At 39.3% G+C, this 23293-nt stretch overlaps 1 protein-coding gene across 21 annotated transcripts in view; it reads right to left on the reverse strand.

The window, feature by feature from the left end:
* Positions 1-1743: 1743 nt before the first annotated feature.
* Positions 1744-23293, reverse strand: part of LIMCH1 (LIM and calponin homology domains 1) — a 352260-nt gene continuing 330710 nt past the window's right edge. For 6 of the 21 annotated variants that reach the window (XM_025290118.3, XM_025290121.3, XM_025290128.3 and 3 more), the window contains 9 exons: positions 23167-23250; positions 20667-20759; positions 19708-19812; positions 18108-18235; positions 16813-16931; positions 16218-16341; positions 12522-12630; positions 10289-10391; positions 1744-4662 (listed from right to left, as the gene is read on the reverse strand). In XM_025290118.3, the coding sequence (XP_025145903.3) occupies positions 4637-4662; positions 10289-10391; positions 12522-12630; positions 16218-16341; positions 16813-16931; positions 18108-18235; positions 19708-19812; positions 20667-20759; positions 23167-23250 (891 nt within the window). In that variant the 3' untranslated portion in view covers positions 1744-4636. Of the gene's footprint in view, positions 4663-10288; positions 10392-12521; positions 12631-12686; positions 14108-16217; positions 16342-16812; positions 16932-18107; positions 18236-19707; positions 19813-20666; positions 20760-23166; positions 23251-23293 lie in introns of those variants that run through there. The other 15 variants (XM_025290132.3, XM_025290129.3, XM_025290131.3 and 12 more) reach the window with 8 other exon arrangements.

The raw sequence follows: 23293 nt of genomic DNA on the forward strand, positions 1-23293 counted from the left end.
TCTATGCATAACTTAAGGTATAAAAATTACTTTGGAAAATAAAGTGCAGGCCTTGTTCACCGAAGCTTGGTCTCCCCATGTTGTTCTTTCTCTCACCTTCTGGCTGAATTATTCAGCCTCTTTTCTCCACTAAATTTTCTCACTGAGCTATCCTTATTTAACCACTTTTAATATCTTTAATTAACATTTAAATAAGCTGTTGTTTCCTGATCGCCGATGCCGTCTCCCCTTCGAATTCCCTGGATCCACCGGGGCTGGACCCGAGCAACTCAGTTATACATATATTCTTTTTCGTATTATTTTCCATTATGGTTTATCACAGGATATTGAATCTAGTTCTCTATGCTATACAGTAGGACCTTGCTGTTCATCCACCTTATATATACTAGTTTGCATTTGCTAATCTCAGTTTCCAATTCTTCACCACTGGCAACCACATATGTGTCCTCCAAGTCTGTGAGTCTGTTTCTGTTTGTAGATATGTTCATTTGTCAGACAGAACTGTGCATGTTTTCAGTTTGCATAGTCTACACCACTCTCTTAATATCATCCTCTTCTTGTTCTCATTTACAATGCCTAACTGGTCCCTCCAGTCATTTGAATTTGTAACCCCTGACTTAGATAATGCTGAAGGATGAGGAGAGATTCTCTGTGGTCCAGATTTGGGCCCTAAAAAGAAGTCCTAAGGTCTTAAAGAAAGTCAATAGAAAAAAAAGCTAGTTCAATATTATCCTAGATAAAAATATTTTTATTTTAATAAAGACATTGCTCATAGATCATATGTTAGAATAACAGTCTTTTGTCTTGAATTGCTTTATAGCTGAATAAGCTTTCACTTACATAACAATGGATATATTAAACTATTCTGGTAGTTTCTAAACTTCTCTTCTAAAGGCAAAGAATTCACTTTTCTATGAAAAGAGCAGCAACTACTAATTCATATCCAACTTTGCCAAAAAAAAGCAGAATACAACTTGCAATGACAATTAGAATACTGTATCTTAAAATGATGGAAACTTTCAAGGAATTTGATTGCTATTGTCACCACCTACAGATTTGAGATACATGTATATTTTGGAAAGTTAACAGTATCAGCAGAATGCCACTGTTTCAAAGCATATTCCTTGACTCAACAATGGAGAGAAAAGTCCTCTGTGAACAGACTGTGTGTTTACAGTGAGAGCGAGCACTGGGACAGTGCTGGAAAAAGCAGCAGAATATAGCAACTTCAAAGGGTTTGATGTGGTTTTCTCTAGCCAGTACTGGAGGTTAACCATCATTTGGTTGTTCAGACAATTTCCACTGGCACTCACGTGGCCTCTCCTGGTTATTGTTCATCTCATCTCAAGGAGTTTGAATCCTTCAATGGAAGGCAATTCCTTAGTGACAGCTACAATCAATCCCTGGGTCGGGAAGATCCCCTAGGGCAGGGCATGGAACCCACTTCAGTATTCCTGCCTGGAGAATCCCATGGACAGAGGAGCCTGGCAGGCTGTGGTCCATAGGGTCATAAAGAGTCGGACATGACTGAAGTGACTTAGCACGCACAGTCAGCTGGTAAGTTTGATTTGCCTTAAATAGCTGACCTCAAGATGCATCAATATACATATGCAAATCTGCATCATTGCTATCATCTGACTGTGTAATTATGGACCAAAAGCTGTAAAAGAGAGCTTGATTGTCTCTTCCCCAAGTAAGAAAATTGACTCCCCGCCCCTCAAAAAAAATCAGTGAAATACAAAATTAATTTGAGTATTTTATTTATAAATGTACATTTACTATAAAAGCTGTTGCGTTTTAGACAACTTTATTTTATTTTTTTTACTATTTCTCAGAGTCATTTTAGAATAAATATTTTAAATGAAGGTTAGTGTAACTGATACAGAACATTGGCCCACCCAGAATAGTAACATCTTTTGGACGGACTCACATATGAGGTGGATCATTTCAGCTTGTTAAGTCTTACATTGTGTATAGATAACTATAGTAGGTATTGCATTAATAACACTACACAGAAAGAATGAACACATGTCATGAAAGTTTGCACATGAAAAACAGAGTTACCCACTTTTTTTTTCTTAAGAAAGAAGAGACTAGCTTTTGAAGTATAAGAAAAAAAAGATATACTTCCTCAGGAACAATAAATCACTCACTTGCCTCATCTGTTTTTTAAACAAACACATTTACATTGTAGCTCAACGGAGCACAGCATTTTTTTTCCTGGGATCTCAGAGATTATTTGAAAAGAAATAGATCATACTCATTATGCTGCATTGGAAAAAACAAGATCTAGTCTGCCCGAGCTGCCATGTAACAGACTCCAAATGAAATATAAATCAAATATAAATAGAAACAGTTGGCAATTAGAATTTAGAAAATGTTGGAGATTATTCTGTGCTGGTGACTATTGTTCATTATGGAAAAGCACATTTCGCAGTTGGAGAATGGGGCTTTATTTTTCTTGACTTGATTCTAGCTTCAATACATGTACAATGAGTCTCACTAAGAAATATGTATAAATGGGTTTGTGAAACCAGAAGAGAATGTGCAATATCCATATAATCCTTACATAATGGATGGAGTTCCACATGTAAAAAGTATTCTATAAAAATCGGTTATGAATGATTCTATTGTACATGTTTTGTGCATTATTGGTGGTAAAGTACTCTTCTAATATCATGCAAAGTGCAAACATCCATATTATCAAAATACTTAATAAAACATGCAGGTGGTTAATCAAAATATTGGACTTAATCTGTACATTTTCAAAATGTTTTCAATTCTTCTTTTTCTTTTTTTTTTAAACTTTTCCCCCCTGTAAAGCAGCCAACACCTCCATGAGAAGTCTTGAGAACTTGGAAGTGACTTCATCTCTCTCCAATGTACTGCATCCATAATTCATCACTATGTGCAACAGCTTTGCATTTTCTAAGGCACAATTTTTAATGAAATGATGTGTAAATTTCAATCTAACAACAGCTCGTCCAAATAACAAAATGGCCAAACTATCTCCAGTGGCTGAGGAAATTTCTGCACTTACATGGAACCCGCATGCAGAGAACTGTCTAGCATGTAAATAAATAATTGCTAGCCATACTCAATAAGACAGAGAAAAAAAATTATTGCTTACATAACAGAAAAACATCTACTTGATCTCCTTTTATGACTACGTTAACCTATTAGGAGTATATCCAGAGTCTACCTTCACAAAATGTCATCTGTCATCTTCACTTATTTGCCATCATTTTAAGGCAGAATAAATAGTCCCCCTTTCCCCAGTCTTCAGGAAAACAGCCTGAAGATCTAAAATGGGATGCTTTTTAATAACTTGATTCCTTTCTTGGCCAGATGAAACTCATCACACAGGGCAAAAAAATAAGCCAGCCCTCCACAAGAGTTCCTTGCTAAACTTCTCCATGAGCAAGGTCCAGAATTCTGGGTTCTGGAGTTCCAGAAGTCAAGAGAGTTGGTGATGGATGGCGTGGAGGAGAGCAGGCAGGGATCCAGTGGGGTGGGCAGGGGACGATGTGAGTGGTAGGTGCTTGCTGATCACACACGAGTGGCTTCTCACATTGTATGTCATTGGATTCTATTAGGATGGATTCAGTGCTTCTCTTTAGCCACCTGGGCTTCAGGCCCCAAGGAGAAGGTGCAGGCAAGGGTGAGCAGGGTCACACCTAGCGATGGACTGATCTCGACGACAGCTTCCATATGTCCCACACTGAGCCTTTTATTGAATCTAGAGCATGAAGAGAAGCAAGCCACAAAGCTCTCTTGGCTATCACTGACCCACCACTCTTTGGAAGATTAAACTTCCTCACAGATTTTGGTAGTAACTTTGGAAATAATGACTGAATTATGTCCCTCTGGTTTCTTCCTACCCTTGGGCAATGTCCCAGAGTGTAAACCTAGCCAATATTACAAGGGTTCTCTCTATTCGATGGTTCGGCCTATATCAATGGCATAATTTCCAAAGGACACAGAATCTAATACTAACGGTGCAATAATTTATTGGTATGACTTCCACCTCAAAAGGTAAGTAACACAAATGTTTCAAGATTACAGTATATATTATCAGCCTAGTGACTTTGCAGTAAAAACAAGTTATAGCTCAGAGCTAGATGGTGTGATTTTTAGTTTCTGAAATGCATTAATTGTATGCTCCTGACTCAGAAGACCATGTGTCTCAAATTGGCATGTCCTGCATTTTCTGCAGCTCAATTCTGTAAACATAAAATGATTAATTCCTAGAAATGCTAAAAAAAAAAACAAAAAAACCAAACAGGTTTATTGCATCATTTATCTCATTAACTCCCCAAAAAGAGAATAACATATTTTAAACCATAAGCCTGTTTGACCATGCTAAGACCTTTTCTTTTTGAACTATTCAGGATCATTACAATTCAATATTCTTTGTATATACTGTGCAAATGCCAAAAAAAAAAAAAAAAAAGGAAAGGAAACCAGGAAAAACACGAACACTGTGCTACAAAAGAACAGATACCATCTTTTAAAATAGCCTTTCAGAAATCAGATGAATGCTGTGGAGCCCCTGAACTTGGGATTTTGTTAAACAACTGCCAGGGGACACCCTCAGTAAGGAAATGGTGAGTGATCTGGAAGCTTGAAAACCACGTCACAACGTTGTGGGCTGGCCAGCACCTGGCATGAAGAAAACAGAGCAACACTTGGTTACAGAAGTCAACCATTCTGGATTTAGATGTTTAAACACTTCTGAAATTAGTAATGACCATTGCCAACATCTCTTCCTTCTAGGGAGGGGAAATCTGTCCCGCCATGCCACTTGGAGTGTGGTCCAGGGACTGGCCACATTGGCATCACCTGGAGCTTGTTAGAAATGCAGACTCCTGAGCACTATCCTGGAGCTAAACAAGGAGCCCAGTTCCTATGGTTCCTATGCCTTGTCAAGTTTGGTTGAAGTCCTCTGGATTTCACACTAAACCAAATGACCTCCACCAAGTTTTCTTCCTTGTTTTCTGTGGCAAATAAGCAAGAAAATAATTTCTTTTCTCTCAGTTTCCTTAGCTTGTGATTTCTCTAAGAATAAATACATTGCAACAGGAAGAATCTGACATATGATCTAGAAACAAGATTGTCAGATTTAGCAAATAAAATATAGAACACCCAATAACATTTGAATTTTAGATAATAAATACATTTTTTAGTATATATATCCCAAGGGATATTTGGGATACACTTGTGCTAAATCCTAAGCAGGAGATGTTTGGGACATACACATACTAAAAATTAATTGTTTAGCTGAAACTCAAAAACATGTAACTGGGCATCTTGTATTTTATCTGGCAACTCTATCTAGGAAGGATGGTTTGGGTTCCCTATTTCCTGCTTCACAAAGTTTCTCCTTCATTTTAGGCTCTAGAGTTATGATGAGGCAATTGCAACATTGGAAAAGACCCCAGGGATTTTGCATTAAATGCATTTCATGACAGTGAACGATCAAACAGACACAAAGACATGGTCATCCAACACCCACACACAAATGGCACCAGTTAAACCATGTGACGGCTTGATTCGTGACAGGTAATTTGCTTTGCACTTCTCTTCCCATTTACATATGAACGTACAAACTGTTTACATTACTTTTAGGAATTGCATTTTAATATGCTGTTATGCTATTTTTCCCCCTCCAAGAAAAAAATTTCATTTAAATGTGACCAGTTACTTGAAGAAAATAGGATTATATATTCAGGTTTTATTATTCCACACAATGAAATTATTTCATTTCACTAAGAATGCCTATGATGTAAACCACCTCTCATATCTATCCATCTCTCTTCTTCTTAACTTCAGATCAAAATCAAGTAAAAAAAGAAAAAAATTATTTTTAGCCATTTTCCCCATTCTGACTCTCTTATTGCATCTGGGGTATAGTCAATCAATTCAAGTGGATTTATACTTCTCTAACCAACTATTAGCCTCTCCTCCTATTCACTCTGAAGGTACAGTTTTTCCTTATGACACCAAGAAAGAGATGAGCAGTACTCTCAGATGTGGAGGTCATTCTCCCTGCCATTTGTTGACCTGATTAAAGTTTAGTCTAAAATGATATTAACAATTATCTGGAAAAATAAACGTGAGAGTTAGGAAAACTTGGAAAAAAATAATTGGAGAGAAGGTAGCCAGTCTCTCTTTCAATATTGAAGCATAATATGAAGCTATAATAATTAAGACTGTAGTGTTCTTGCCTGGAGAATCTCAGGGACTGGGGAGCCTGGTGAGCTGCCGTCTATGGGGTCGCACAGAGTCGGACACGACTGAAGTGACTTAGCAACAGCAGCAGCAGAGAATAAATAGGTTAACAAAACATGATAAAATATCCAGAAACAGACTCAAAATATATATGGGAACTTAGTTTAGGAGAAAGTTGCATTTCAGATTCATAAGAAAAAATGGAATTTTTCAGTAAGTTATAGTCGCACAATTGGCTAATTGGAAAACAAAATAAATCTAGTATCTATCTTATTTCTTACCCCCACATACATTTCTGATTATCATATGTTTATATGCCAAAAAGAAAAGAAAAAACAATTCTAGGAGAAATCACAGCTAAATTTATTTATACTCTTGGAGTAGTCAGAGCTTTTCTAAGTAGAACACAAAACCCAGAATCCAAAAAGGAAGAATGAGAGATATGTTTCACTACTTAAATTGAAAATTTATTCTATGAAAAAAATCACAAAGTGGAAAGACCAATGATAACTGCCCAAAGTAGCAAATATAAAATAAAGGGAAAATTTCCTTAATTTACAAAAAACTCATAAAAAGCAACTGATAATAGAATAATGGGAAAATGATACAGAAATATAAAAGGTTTTAATAGAAGAAGAAGTATAAATGGTGAACAAACAAATGAAAAGATGCTTAAACTCACTAATAGTTAGTTAAAGACTACAGATCAAAGCAAAGAGGTTTTATTCCCCCAGCCTAGCAGAGTGGAAATTTTAAAAGTTTGATGATATCCAGAGCTGACAAAGGCATGGAGAAAGAAAGAGGCTCTCATATACATTGCTCTTTAGGGGAATATAATTAGGCAAATTGCCTGAAGATTTAAAAGGCATATGCCTTTTAACTCAGCAGTTGCACTTCCCCTGTGGCTCAGACAGTAAACTGTCTGCCTGCAATGTGAGAGACCTGGGTTTGATCCCTGGGTTGGGAAGATCCCCTGGAGAAGGAAATGGCAACCCACTCCAGTACTCTTGCCTGGAAAATTCCATGGACTGAGGAGCCTGGTAGGCTACATATAGTCCATGGGGTCTCAAAGAGTTGGATACGACTGAGCGACTTCACTTTCTACTGCTCAGAACCTACCCTGTGGAGATGCTTTCAAAGGTTCATCAAGACATACATAAAAGCATGTTCACTGGAGCATTTAAAAAATAGTATTAAAAAAAACCTGGAATTAACAGGAGCACTCATTCATAGCACATTAGTTTTAAATTATGGTAAGTCCATACAGTGGGACTGTATGCAGCTATAAAAGAGTCTTAAGAAGAATGAGGAGAAAGAACATGCTTTATGAAAAAATTGCCAAGATATATCATTAAGTTGTCTTCCCTGGTGGCTCAGATGGTAAAGAATCTGCCTGCAATGTGGGAGACCTGGGTTTGGTCCCTGGGTTGGGAAGATCCCCTGGAGGAGGGCATGGCAACCCACTCCAGTATTCTTGCCTGGAGAATCCCATGGACAGAGGAGCCTGGTGGGCTACAGTCCATGGAGTTGCAAAGTCAGACAGGAGTGAGCGACTAACACTTTAACTTTCATCCTTAAGTTAAAAACAGCAGCAACAAAAACTAAGTACCGCTGTGGTTATGCCATTACCTTTGTGAAATAAAAACCAACACAGGTAGACGTGTCACACACACATGCATCTGTGTGTTTGTGCACACACATGTGTATATACAAACATACATTCTGCCCTTGTCCCCAAGAAATTATTAGAAAGTGATTATGTGGTTAACTTTGAAGATTTTTTCATTTTTAATTTTTTTTATCTTTCTAAAAAACCCATTTTTTTTTCCTGAACTTTTATCATTTATACCTTCTATTTATTTCTTCTTTTGAATATAGATACTGGTTCTCTAGGCAAAGAGATAATGAACCTTTTTGCTTTTGTCTTAGTACATTTGTATTCTAAAAAATATCTAGTGAAATAGTGCATCAAAAATATTAAATAAAGAAAAAATAGTATCTTTAATCTACTTCCAATTACCTATTTTTCATCTTACAGGACAGTTGCAGGAATCCCATGGTTCTTGTCTTCAGATTTGGAATCAAAAGCACTTAACATCCTTTATATTTGTATACACAAGAGAAAAATTGCTGGCCTAGATCCTAAAAGCTAATTTCCAAAAGAAATGTCAATGAAACACCCAGATTCTCAATTAAAATAAAAATCTGGATCAAAACAGGTCACTGTTATCCAGAAGTGGGTTCGGGTTTGTTCTCTGCTGGCATCCTTTAATTGCTGTAAATTCTGAAAGAAATTCAGATTTACAGCACTTTCAAATCTGGTTGAACCATCCTTCAACCTAACAGCGCCCTCTTCTGGTTCCATGGCTCACACTCAACAGGTCATTGAGGTTGCAGAAAAACTCCAATTCGCGTAAATAATAGAAAAAAAATTACTTTGAATCCTGGGACAAAAGGGTTTAGTTTTCCTTTTTAATGTATAAAAACAAAACAAACAAATACAGATATAGTTTAAATAAAATATAATTATATATTATATACATATATATGCATTTATATGTGTGTGCTCAGTCATTTCCGACTCTGCGGCCCTATGGACTGTAGCCTGCCAGGCTCCTCTGTCCATGGGATTTTCCAGGTAAGAATACTCGAGTGGGTTGCCATTTCCTGCTCCAGGGGATCTTCCTGACCCAGGGATTGAACCCTAGCTTCCTGCACTGCAGGCGGTCTCCTGCATTGCTGCTGCTGCTGCTAAGTCACTTCAGTCGTGTCCAACTCTGTGTGACCCCATAGATGGCAGCCCATCAGGCTCCACCATCCCTGGGATTCTCCAGGCAAGAACACTGGAGCGGGTTGCCATTTCCTTCTCCAATGCATGAAAGTGAAAAGTGAAAGTGAAGTCGCTCAGTCATGTCTGACTCTTAGCGGCCCCACGGACTGCAGCCTACCAGGCTCCTCCGTCCATGGGATTTTCCAGGCAAGAGTACTGGAGTGGGGTGCCATTGCCTTCTCCGCTCTTACACTGCAGGAAGAGTCTTTCCTAACTGAGTCACTAAAGAAGCCCTATCCAGCATAAGGACTATATTTATGATGGAGACTGAGGAAAGATTCAGAGGCTAGCCACTGGCTAGTTTCATATTTTCTAAACAGCAGCTGAGCAACAGCACCCCCTCGTGGCCCCCCAAATTTATTAATACATGACCTGTCTACGTCAGGAGACCTAGGCGTAAGATGGGAGAGCAGGCTGCTCAAGGAAGCTTCAAGGCAGCATATACTGGTTAAGTGCTGATTAGTATGTACTCCGGCATTTTGGAGGAGAGTGGGGATTCACAGAGAAGTAGAACACACCAGTTTGTCTCTCAAAGAATTTTCAATTTAGTTGGGAAAAAGCCCACATTATGCCATGAAACTTCTGAATGTAGGCATTGAGGAGCGGGTGCCTGATTTGATGAGCAGTGCAGAGTGACTCTTCACATGTGAGATACCCTCCACATGCTGCTGGAATTCTAAAGAGATACCTCAACAAATAAGTAGGGTTTTACAGACCTTATATCACCCCTCTGTCTCACTGAAATCTCCATGGTGAGCTCAGGCAATGTGTTAAACTCGGTCTACATTTTCACCTGCTAGTGTATTAATGCCCTCTGGTTAAAAAGAATTTGGTCACATTGTAGCAGTCATTCAAGTAAGAAACAAACAATAAATAAGGGGCCATTTCATTATTGTTTCTTTTACCTGTGCTGTGCTTAGTCACTCAGTCATGTCCAAATCTTTGTGACTCCGTGGACTGTAGCCCACCAGGCACCTCTGTCCATGGGGATTCTCCAGGCAAGAATACTGGAGTGGATTGCCATGCCCTCCTCCAGGGGATCTTTCCAATCCAGGAATTGAACCCAGGTCTCCCTCATTGCGGCAGATTCTTTACCATTGTTAATACATCTTTCTTTTAGTGTAGGAGTGTCAACTGATAGGCAGAAATAGTTGAATTCCTAAACTGGTCCAGGAAAGGCATGTGTTTGCACCCATACATCTCAAGGCATTTCCCCCCAGGACTTACTTCTGGATCGCATGTAGCAGTCATTACAGTTTAGAAGACCATTTCGAATCCTAACGTCCGTCCCACTCACGGCGTCTCCAAGCTGACCTTTACAAATCCCACACTACAGGGAAGAAAGAGCAGAAGTTATAAGGCACATAAGGAACTGTTTCCTTACAACGCTTGCTTACTGTTCACAAGAGTAGCACAGTAATCACTTCTCTAACCTCCACATTTGTTGAGTATCTACTATGTATGAGATGCTGCTCTGTGAGTTGATTTCCAGAAATAATATACTTTTAGCACTTTATCCCAACTCCTAACATTTTATGGAGAAGGACACTGGTTCAGAGAGCTTAGGACAAGAGGTGGCTTGTCCAAGGTTTAGAAGTTGGTGAGCAGTTATCAGGTTGAACCCCAAAGCCTATGCACGCTGATTCTCAAGATGGAAGACTGTTTTAAACAGATTAAATCTTAGTGGTTTTAAATAAACACATGGCCAACAAATTATATATCAAAACTTGTCTCTGAATAAGGCTTTTCAGTGTTGTTGGTAAGTTCTATTAATACCTGACTATAATCACTGCGGAATAGCACCCCCATCTTATGTTTCCATGTGAGAGGCAATGATACCAAGTTAGCCTGCGTGCAGGAGATGGTGGGGTACACTGTACTGGCTGAACCAGAGGAGGAGGCAGTGGGGGCATGGTTCATGCCAGCCACTTGCAGGCAGGTTATGACCGAGCCCAGGAACAGAGGGTGAGCCCCAGACTGATGCTCTAAGGTCACCTGGGGCACAGGGAGGGTTCCATTCAAATTATATTACAAGCTACACCTACACAGAAGGGTAAGGGATAAATCCATATGGTGATGCGCCTTAAAGCATCAAGTCAGCTCTTGGAAGTGAATGGTAAGAGAAAATAAAGGCCTTTACAGCTAAGAAGACAAGTCCCCTGTCCACTGAGAATCTGCAAAAACTCTTTGTCACCTTGATTATTTTGAGTTCTGATAAAGTTTCTGAGAATAAACTGTGGTGTTAGAACATGTTATCTTGATATTACCATGAAATTCTTAAAAAAGTATATATTATGAGCCTCACAATACTCCTAGATAATTTAGGATATACCTTATTTATGTTAATTTTACAACAATAATATTGATAAATTGAGTCTAAGTATCCGTACTGTGTTTTGTTCATTATAAGTTTTGCTTTCCAGTGATTACTGACATAATTAAGCTAATAATTTCAGAATGACGTCATTCACTTTCTCTTAGCGTACAGGTAAAGTGAGAGTTATTTTAAGCCTGTGCAAGTTTAATTTATAGCTGAGGGAGGTACCAACAAGAAACAGGACAAAACCCGAGAACACAGGAAAGCATGGTAGCATGATAAAGGGAAAGAAATTATTCTCTTCCAGAGCTAGAGGGTGTAGCTTTGAAAATTATATATTATTTGAAACATGCCCATGGGTGATGAAAGGAGATGCCGATATAGTCTGACATGTAAATTTTTAAAAATAAATCAGGCAAGCTTAAGTGGTTAGCTCACCTGCTAATTGGCAGGAGATCTGAGACTAGAATTTAAGCCTTCTCATTTTCAGTTATTCATTAATTCACTCCTCTAGAAATATTTACTGATACCATCTCCACTAGGTATACAGAGGAAATAGTGATGAGCTAGACAGACACGGTTCCTGCCCTTACGGAGCGTGTAGTTTATGAGAGGAGACGATAATTAAACAGTTCGATAGTGAGCAATAAGGAGCATGAACGTTTCTATAAGGACCTGTAAAAAAGGCAACCTGACTTAGTGTGCTGAGCAGGGCAGCTCTTAGAGGGAGTAATATTCCATCTGTGATTGCAGACACACTCATGTGGAGATCTACAACTTAGCAACTAGCTGTAACCACTTAATTGAGGGAAATCTCCCATCAGGCCAAAGACCAAAAACCTCTGAGTTGGGTCACAAGAGTCTAAGAAGAAGCAAAGATGTTACATTCTAAATCCTTTAAAGATTCAGAAGTATCACTGTCCTCCTGGGTGGCTTTCTTAGCTTCCTGTTAGAGTATACACTCTTCAGCAACAACAACAAAAAAAACAGTTTTACAAAGACACGTGGCACAAATATGTCTTGCTTCCTCAAACCTGACATCCCAGAGGGATGCGTGACAGAAGAATTTCATCCTCAAAGATGGTCTCCATGCCCATTTCTGTACTACGATTGTACTCAGGGAGAAGAGTGATGAATACATACCTTAAAGCACTGGATGTGAAAATAGAGATTGAGGGTCTCAATGATCATCGCAGCGCCTTTGCCCAGTGGAAGCCCACACGAAGAGCACAGCTTCTTCCCACTTATAGACCTAGGTTGCAAAATATATGGCATAATAAAATGTGCTGTTTAGAATCCGGAGCCTCATGCAAAGATGAAATGGAATATGGAGCCTCACGAATATGGAGCCTCATGCAAAAAAAAAAAAAGAAAACATGGGTTTGTAAAACATTGATATCATGAATGAAATGACAAATACTGAAATGACAATGAGCAGGAATTAAGCATTAGCTATACGACGGTAATAATTGAGAGATTAAATACAGTAAGCCTCTACCGTGACACTGAACTCTGTATGCATGAATTATTTGTCATAAAAAGTTTGTATTGTATTCCGTTCAACCACGGTGATCAAATGCCTTGAAATGATTCAGTGTATTTATCATATATTTTCTTAAATCCTCAAGACAATCAAGTTTAGTTTTACTAAGGTTTTAGTTGCGTGAAGTTTTTTTGTAATTGGTTCATTGGCCCACTAGAGCATTTCTTTTTATTTATTAAAATTTTTTTGTTGTTGCTTAAAAGAGGAAATCGTGATCCAGTCCAATAGGTACCAGGCAGATAGGGGATCCAATCTCTGCCCTGACACCAAGTTCTGTGATCTGGTGTGAAGAACTCACATCGGGTTTCCATTGCATTGGCTTAGACAGGATGGCTGGGCCCTAAGTCAGTTTTCCAGCAACTAAGGTCAGATTGCAATGATGCTGACTGTGAGGAAAACTCGTGGAATTACGTAAGAAACTTTAAAATATGCAGTATCATTTGGAAGCTAACAGTATACACAGGGACAGAAGAAACAGAAAGGAAGACGAGAAAGAAAGGAAGAGTTGCCCTTCACAAAACTCTATTTATTAGGATTTCCCTCTTATCCCGTAGTTAAATGAAATTTCTGAATCAAAGAAAACCTTGCAGTACTTAGTAATTTGTTTCTCCAGGGAATGGGAGCTCAGGCAGCTTTTAAGAATATCATGGGGCCCAATTAATGTCCAGAAGCAATCATTAGAGAGCTTGAGTCGAGTAAGAGGGAAGATGAAGTTTCGCTTCTCAGCGCCTGCCTGGACCGCTGTAAGAGCCATCAGCGGATTCCGCCTAGAAGGACCGAGCCTCCTTGGGGGGAAAGGCGCCGACTTAGAAGCCTGGCAATTGTCTGGTGGGTTTTCTTATTAGATTGCAGGTTCCACACAATGTAATTAAAGCCGATGGCCACAGTCGTGCCCACATCACACACTTGGCTCTCTCGATCGAGGGCTGATAAAATCTTCAGGTGGATGGGGTGTGTTCCTCTGTCCTGCCTGTGTGTGTGTGCAGGAAGAGACATGGGTGGACAAATCCCCATGGTCCCCCGGCAAGCACTAATTCGGTGGTGATGGTGCCCAGCAGGCTCCAGTCAAAACAGAGCAGCCTCAGAAAGGCTTGCTGACCTCTTGTACCTGTTTGGTGACTGGCCAGGAGGGGTGGGGGAGCAGGGGGACAAGCGCCCAGCCTGGAAGTTCTCTCGAGGGCTTTTCCTGCAACATGGGAAAGAGCCAAACATCATAAGTAAACAGAAGCCCAGTCCCACAAGAAAAGACATTTTAGAAGGAGGAAAAAAAATAAAGCCCTCTTCCTTGACAACCAAATAAAAGACCATAGCACATCCTAGTGGTAATTTTTTAATAAAGAGCAAAAAAAAATTTCATCTAGTAGGTTTGTTCAGACACTGGCTGTATCATATCAAAACCAGGCTGGCACTGTTGAACAGAAAAGACAAAACAGTTTTCTACTGTTTATTTTTGCCAGGTTCTTTGCTAGTTAAAGTTGCCTATGAGTTAGATATAAAAACTATGAATGGGATGGAAGGGAAAGATAAGTGGGGCTATAGGGAAAAGCTCTTCAGGAGAGCCCAGAAATAAAGAGCAGTGCTTAAAGGAAATATTTTTCAGTGAGGCGGCTTCCACCCGTATTCAGAAATTCATTACAGGTCCATGTGATTAAGGGTGATGTTCAAAACAACCAATAACCACTATGTCACGGGCATCTCCAAGGCAGAACGGTTCCCAGCCAGAAGCTTCCTCAGCGGTTTCATAGGTGTGGCTGGTTACATATGAGCCCTGTCTGTGATCAAGCCGTCAGTTCTGGGCTTTCGCTTTCAAAAGTTAATTTCACTCATAAAAAAAGGAATAGGACACAGAAAAGAACGAGGAAAAGAGAAATTCCAGCATAGACGTCAACAGGCCGTGAGGCCATCTGAGCCCCTGACCTCCCCCCTCTCCAAGACTCCCTCCCTAGACAGAGCTTGTCTTCTTCAAAATATCAGTTTTTCATGGAATATCCTAAAGTATAAGAACCATTGCCTTGAAAAAAGGTTGAAAATCACCACAATAATCAATAACAATAATGACTCCTTCTACGTGATTTTACCTTCTGTTATTGCTGCACATGTCATCTAGACACAGAGAAATGAAATTAGATAGACATAAGAGAAAAGGGGCAAATTGTTTAAACCTATGTTGAGAAAAAAGTGTTAACAAGAAAAATCAGATAAAAAGATGAACTTCTAAGACAAGTTATCATCATCATCACCGACACGACCGTTTTCAACATCACTGCCGACAATGTGCAGTACTTACCATCTTCCGGGCACAGGGCCCTGTGAGGCAGGCGCTTCTACTATTCCCATTTTATACAGGAGGAAACTAGGGCAGAGAAAGATCAGGTATCTTGCCCAAAGTTTTATGCAGGCAAAGTGACAGAGTCAAAAGTTTGAATCCAGGTGGTCTGGCTCCTGGTAGAATGATTGGTTAAAGTATAATGTATATTATCTTTTTAAAACTGATTACAAGGAAACCGTGGGTCAAATATGACATAATGAAATTGTGGGTTCACTTTGAATCCCTTTACCTCTACTCATTCAGACAAGTACTTTGGGTAAGTTATTTAATTTCCCTGAGCCTCAGTTTCCTTATCTGTAAAATGGGAACAATAACTCAATCATGTAATTGGCCGAGTTCAGTGAGTTAATATATGAAAAGAAGAGGAGAGAGATATATGCAAACCCTTCAACACAGTGCCTGTTACACTGACATGCTTCAAAAATGATCGGAACTATTTTTAGTGTAAAAAATATAATTGTTACAAAATTAGACTAAAGCCTGGGGTAGTTATTTAAGGAAAGAGAATGGTAAGGAGAGGAAAGCATTTTTTTCCTTGAAAGAACATCTCTCCATAGGCTCTGAGACAATTAAACTTGCTTAAATAAATTGGTAATACAACATGCCAGAAAATTCTTTCCAATGTTTAGATTTGTCAGTGAAAAAGATTACTTTGTCTCTTTTGAGTTGCTAAATTCAGAGTAAATATTTACTTGTCAGGAAGATCATCCCAAACTTCATAAGTATGTTACCTCAACAATGACAGTGAATGGAGAGAAAGCACAAAAATGTTGCAGACCACCTGCCATCTCACATTTTTTCATTTTTTCTCCCTTCTTAATTAGTTTAAAGAACAAGAAATTCCATATAATTAAATCCCTTTGCTGTACACTTGAAACTACATGACACTGTAATTTAAACTTCAATAAAAAAATAAAATTAAAAAAAAATAAAATAAATTCCACAATCATCTTATTTGGTTACTCACTTCCGCCTTTCACTCGGAGACTCAATCTGATGGTTAATGCTTTTGTCCAATGGAAGGGTTTTTGGCTTCACATCTTCTAAAATGTGCATTGGTGGGTTTGATACCTGCTGATTCTGGGATGGATCTGAGGCCAAAGAAAGAATATACAGTTAGTGCTTAGTAATCACCTTTCTTTAAAGTACTAATGCCTGCAAAGGTCTCACAGTGATCTCATGGAACTTCGTGGTGCACAGTGGTGGGAGTTTATTCACTGTGCTGTTTAGCATAGCAGCCAGCAGAGGCCATATCTGTCTGGACGATGGGGTGGGGAAGGGGTCTTCCGATAACTGAAACATGCATGTGTGCTTGCTAAGTCGCTTCAGTTGTTTGACTCTTTGCAACCCCATGGATTCTAGCCTGCCAGTCTCCTCTGTCCATGGGATTCTCCAGGCAAGAATACTGGAGTGGGTTGCCATGCCCTTCTCTAGGGGTTATTTCCCACCCAGGGATCAAACACGCATTTCTTAAGTCCCCTGCTTTGGTAGGCAAGATCTTCATCACTAGCGCCACCTGGGAAGCCCAGTGAAACATGGGAGCTGGTCTTCTCCATTCTTACCCTGAGCTAGCTGTGGGTTCACCCCACACTGTGGGGCCCCAGCTTCTGTATCCAGCTGGTGGTAGATTCCTTCTGATGCAGGGTTCTCAGAATGAGTCAAGACCCCTTGAGTTAGGCTGTTAAAATAAACAAATATATTTCAGAACAGGGATAAAAGCAACTGAAATGACTGATCTTATCCCTTAGGACAAGGAAGTACCAATTACAAAATGAAAAGAATGGGGATAACTAAATATTCTTTTTATTTTAAACTAGATTTAAAATGGATTTAGAATACTGTAAAATGCTTTGAATTTTCATTATCCACCAATTTAACAAATCTTCATTTCTGACATTCTCTCTACCTCCTTGTCCACAAAACTCTTCATTCTAATAACCTTGAGGAATGAAAGAGCTAAGTATCCTCTCCCAGATTTCCACAAGAGAGGGCTTACTGTAGAAAGCATTGAGGCCGTATGGGGCTTTGGCAGCCTATGGTAATTCACTGGTCTTTTAGGAGCAAGTTGGACACGACTTAGTGACTAAAAAAAATAACAATGGCAAAGAAAGGAGAGATGGAGACCTTTTTAAAGTTTCTGGTGACAACAGGGACTGTCTGGAGAAATAGCAATAATTCACGTAAAATGTTTACCAGCATCCCTCAAATATTCTTGACTTGTGGATTTCAAAACTGGAAACTCTCTGTAAATAATTTTAACTGGAAACAGCTATGCTGTTTCAAGGGCTCTGCAGGCTCTAGACATGGGCCCCAAACTCCAATATCCTACAATTCAGGGAGTCTTCTAGCTGATAAACCCAGAAGAATTCTCAGAGCAAGTCCCACCAGAAGAGTTCAGCTCCCAAACAACCTTTCAAATTGGTCAGTATTTGAAAATAATACTTAGATAACCTGTTGTTTCTTTAGGTCCCTCTAAGGATGCTATGAGCGTGTACCCAAGTGTGTATGCACACACATGCATGCACACTTGTCAATATCTATCTGATATGTTGGAGCCCCAGGAGCAAACATTTGTATCATAAAGAAATTGCTGGTGGCAGAGCCAGCCTCTTGGGTGATCTACACAGTCTCTTCCTTGTTTAAAAAAGGTTTTACCTATTTAAAAACTAGACTATTTTTATTCAATAGCATAAGGACACTGACTTCAGAGCTATTAGAATGTGTTCAAGCAATAATATATGGATAATGTATTATTGGAAGATAATTTCAAAGCTGAATATGGTTTGCATTAGTGATGGAGTGAAGGGGCACAGCCCCACTGCACACACATGGATGAACACCCTGGACCGGCTCATACCTGCCCTTCTCCTCCAGTGGATCACCTTCCCTAGTCTTCAGCATTGAGTCACTGTTATCCTCCTGGAATGGTCTCTTCTGTCTTGTCTCTTGTTCTTCCTCACAACAGTTTTCCAAGTCCATCTTATTCTAATGGGGAAATCAAGGATAATCTTGAATATAATTTTTAAACATACTGGACAACTGGCCATGGAATAGTTGAAACTTTTTTCAATCACATTGTCTATAATTTAAAGAGTGGTTGTTCACATCAACTGATTGGTAACTGATTTCCAATAATTTGAAATGAACATGTAATCTGGATCTCTCTCAAAAGTTATCACAAAAGGGATTTGGTTAGAAAATCTATCTTCCAAAATAAAACAAGATCATAGGACTGCTTATTTAGGGACAAGTGGCTTCAAGTGCCACGGGTTATTTTAAAATGTAGATTATGGAGTATAACCTTAAAAACTATACAAAAAATTTTAATTTAAAATTTTAAAAGTGTTTAAATTTTAAAAGTTTAAATAAAAAATTCAAAGTTCGGTATGTGTAAATGGCTGGCGCATATTGAAAAGTTAGGTGTTGGACACTGTAGAATTCCTTTGATTATGATTATAAACAACTTATTTTAAAGACTACACAGTGTTTCATAATTATTGCAATATACGAAAGCCTGGAGAATCCCAGGGACGGGGGAGCCTGGTGGGCTGCCATCTATGGGGTCACACAGAGTCGGACACGACTGAAGCAACTGAGCAGCAGCATGAAAGAGATATGAAAGATTTGGCTTTTGTGATGATCTTTGTATACAACAGCAAAGATAAGCAATATTCTGAGCTTGGTGAGTAACTAGGCAATATCAAATGTAGTGAATTTCTTTTGTATAATCTATATTAAATTAAAATGGGATAATTAAAAAAAAAATAGTGTGTTGCAGCATACCATAATTGACTACAGAAACAACAAATATGACATATACCCAACTGGTATTATGTTCATTGCAAAATGAATGTATTCTGTTATTTATATCACCAAAAACATAAAGTGTAGATTATGGACAAGCCAGGTCTTGCTATGACATTTGTCCACTACCTCCATGACCTTATTTAGGGGATATAGAGGTAGACTAGCTTTTCTGGACTCTCTCCAGCCCTGGAAGACACAAATATATCTCATGTGGAACTTCAAGAGCTATTTAGAAGCAACTTTTGTGGAGGCTGGTGTGAGCGTATTGTTGATTTTGTTGGCATCGTCCAGGGCAAAGAGATGAATGGTCTGGCAGAAACACGTCTGCTGAGTGAATGAATGATGGGCAGTGAGAAAGACATTCCAGCACATGGCATCGCTAACCAGGGTCGTGCCAACCAGTGCAGGGGCTTTGGTTGCCAGCCTGTGCGGGCAGAGCTGGCCTCAGTAATGTGTTTGCTGCTTCTTAGGGATCGACTCTAGGGTTTGGCCATGGCGGTGATGGTACCATGGGGTACAATGGGCATGTGGTAGCTGACATGATTCTATAGTAGTCCTGTATATAAACTGGTGGGAAACTTGGCCTTGTGGTCTTATATTTTTATTTTGGTTTACTTATTTCATGAATTGCTTTTAATCTATGGTCTTACCACCGTCCCACTGCTTTCTGTCACAGAGGAAGATGTAGAGAGCTGGTCTGCAGAGCTTGAAGAAACAGTAAATGGAACCACAGTGTCCTCAATTATTTTCCGCTCCTAGGAGAAGGACAGGAATTAATGAAAGGGAGAAAAAGGAAAAACAGTATTTGTCAAGAGAATAGTGTCATTAAAGGACCTTGGGAAAAACATCAGAATTATGTGCAAACAAGCAGTGCATAAAAAAAGGTCTTTTAAAATCAGATCGCATTCTCTATGGGGAATAATTAAGAAATTAGCATTTAATTTAGAAAAACAGTCTTTGCAAGATAATGAGTTCATATGATTCAAGAAGCCTAATTAGAAATGCTATTGGGGGAGGATTATGCACAAAAATTATTGTTGAAGATAAAATTCACAACAATATTAATCATAAATTTTGGATAATATACATAAAGTATAGCTTTAAATTCTTGAATATGGTCTGGCTTGTTCATCAAAAAAAATGAAACAAACAAAACCAAATTCTCCTCCCTTCCAAATCTCTTTAGTATTATGGTGAATGCAGTAGTAAGGATTCACTTAGCTTTGATATCAAAATTATCCTTGCAAAATTAGTATTAATTCTCTACTACCAAACACACAAATAATTCCCTAACAAACACACAAATAAACAAATTGATAGTTTCATGTCTTGTAAGACAAATAAAAAATCTGACCTCTATGACTAAACAAGAGATATACTTCTATTCCCTCCCTTGACCACGACTCAACATACCTTTACCACAAACTAAATCTGGGAAAGCAGTGGTCTTTCACAGTCTACAGGACTCTTAAAAGGTTGATGGGGCTCCACTGTGAGTAAAGAGAATCAAAGATAGCCCCACACCCCATGCAGAATGGACACACAAAGTTCTGGGAGATTTTGAGGAATTAAGGCTTCAGGGTTAAATTCCTACCAGGGAATTTCCTACCTCCTCATAGTATCTGCGTTCTTCTTCTTCCACCTCCTTTTGGGCCTTTTCCCACTCTTCTTTCAGCTTGTCCTGCTCCTTCTGGTATCTCTCCTGTTATGGAATTTCCATAGATTGTTCTGAATTGACCAGTGCATACAGCACTGGGACATTCCCCCAATAAACCATCATGTACAATGTGTTGCAAAACTCTCTTCTTGTTGCAATGTTCTGAATCTAACCCATTCATGCATCCAAAGAGGAATACTATTTTGTGGTATTTAACCATGTTAGGGACATAAAAATCCAAAGGAGAACAATCTTTACTGCTGTGGGTATTTCATAGAATTGTTCCTCAGATATATGAGTAGACATTTGCTTATGAAAAGACTAAAATCTTCTTGCGTTTTAAGAGACAGGCTAAACCAATAGTTTGCTTTTACTGGACCCTTCAGAGATGAGTTTTGCCATTCCGCTAATAGAAATATGTTGCTGCTGGGAGAGTTTAAGAAAAGATTTTTTAAAAACCTCAGAGGTTTACAATACAGAGAAAGGTCCAAAGTGGATGAGATGATAATTAGTTGAGTGGCCATTCTACTAAAATGGAGTCTTCCTGGCTTTAAGTCTTCCTGAATTAAGAGTAGCTTTTAAATAGCCCCTTAGAAGGTGTCCATATCAGAACTGCTATTATTGTTTTGAAAAATATGAAAAAATGTGACACTAGCCACCTCTTCTGGAGAACAAAGTAAAATACTCTGAATTTTGGAGAGCTTTAAAAATGTAACCGGAGTCCCTGACGCTTGACTAGAAGAAATGAATACACGGAAATGAAGACGAACGCTCGAGATGAGAACTGACGCCCCGGATGCCTTGGGAAGGGCATCCCTGGCGTGACAGAGACACAGGACTCCTGGAGCACATCGTCCCCCACACAGTCAAATACTGTAGGCTGATTACTGTCCGCACTCTCTCGGAGGCTGACAAAGTCTGTGCTTTTGTCTTCTGAGGGAAGGCCCCGAGAATTCCTCCAGGTATTACTTGTTCTGTCATTACCTTAGGAGCGAAAGGGCTTAACAGAATTGCCTGGAAACTAACGTTTGTATTCATGCTCTGGTGAAAACCACTGCTGGTCAGCCCATAGTAGGCTTTTAATTCAGATCAAAATTTTATCAAAACCTAACATTGTAAAGTTCTAGAGAGACTCCAGGGAGCTTCAGAATAGAGGAAACAGACCTTCAAACTTTATAAAACCTGAAAAACAAGCAAAGATTCTTAGGTTTATGGGTTCTAGGAGTTGATGTCCTGTCTCCTTCACCAAGAGGATGAGTTGATGATGTCTCCCTCACTCAGGGGTGAAAGGTGGGGTATGCCTGTCACACACACACCCCCTTCCTTCCCCATAAACACCTCAGCCCTAAGCCTACAACCTACACCTAAAACCACAGCCCTTTCAGAGTGTAGCAGACACAGCATCGCCACGGGAAACACGGCCATCTGTTGTCCCCACAGCTCTGGGACTTTGCTGACTTTAGTTCTTACTAACTTCTGGCATTGAAAGTTTACTCCTATGATATTCTGAAAAGTGTCAAAGTAAAAGGGCAGACCCAGAGCCACACTACAATTGATTATCTAGCTGACCTTTGCTCCCTGGGAATTAAGCCAAAAGGATAAGAACAAAAATATAAGGGGGGAAAAAAAAGTAAAATAAACTTGCATTAAGCACTGCTTTGTACACATCGGCAGAAAGTCAATCCCATTGGGAATATAGTGGAAAGAACAGTCATCCAGGCGTGGATTTGACACAAGGCTCAATATCTGTTAGAGGTGTGGCCTTGGGAAGATGATCTTTTTTTGACCCTTAATTTCTTCAATTGCAAACCGAGACTACTAAGACGTACTCTGACAAGTTTCATGAGGATTAAATTAGATAAAGTATGTCGAGCATCCACAAATATGCCCGTTCTGGCACACCCTGAGCTCTCAGCATAGGTTAGCTTCTAAGGTTTCTGAGTTCCTTTCTGAAGCCATGTTGCTCCACAAACCTGGCACAAAACAAGTAGGAGCATGAGGAGCTTCCTCCCAGAATTTTTCTAGAATTGAAAATTAGGAGCATTTGCTCAAAGATGGAGCAAGTACTTCTACTTAAAATATAAGACCCAGGTCAAATTTTATTTCACATGTATGACATCAAATAGCTTTCTGATTTTTTCCCACCCTTAGCTGGACTGGAATTTGACTGGCAGCTAAGGAGATGATGAATGGGTCGGTGAGCCCTTAATCAATACCTGAATTTTTTTCTGAGTGAATCTTTTTTTTTTCCCTTATGTTCATCAGTGTAACCTCCGGTGGGAGGAATTAGACATCGGGCATTCTGTCTCATGGACACAAAACGGATGAACTTAGACTCAACGACTTCTGAGAAGAAGCTGAGTCCATGCATCTCCTGTGCTAAACAACTATTTAACACAACAGAAGTTAAGAGAGCATCCCTAAAAGAAGGGCCAAAAAGCAGCAAACCTACCTGGAGCAAACGCTCCTGCTCCTGTTGCCATTTTTCCTGTCGCCTGCGCTCCTCTTCTGGGTCCCACGCCCAGAACTTAAACTGCTTAGAAAATAAAACCATGATCAAAATTCAGCCACATCCTCAA

Source organism: Bubalus bubalis, chromosome 7 (assembly GCF_019923935.1).
Source record: "Bubalus bubalis isolate 160015118507 breed Murrah chromosome 7, NDDB_SH_1, whole genome shotgun sequence".
NCBI lineage: Eukaryota > Metazoa > Chordata > Mammalia > Artiodactyla > Bovidae > Bubalus > Bubalus bubalis.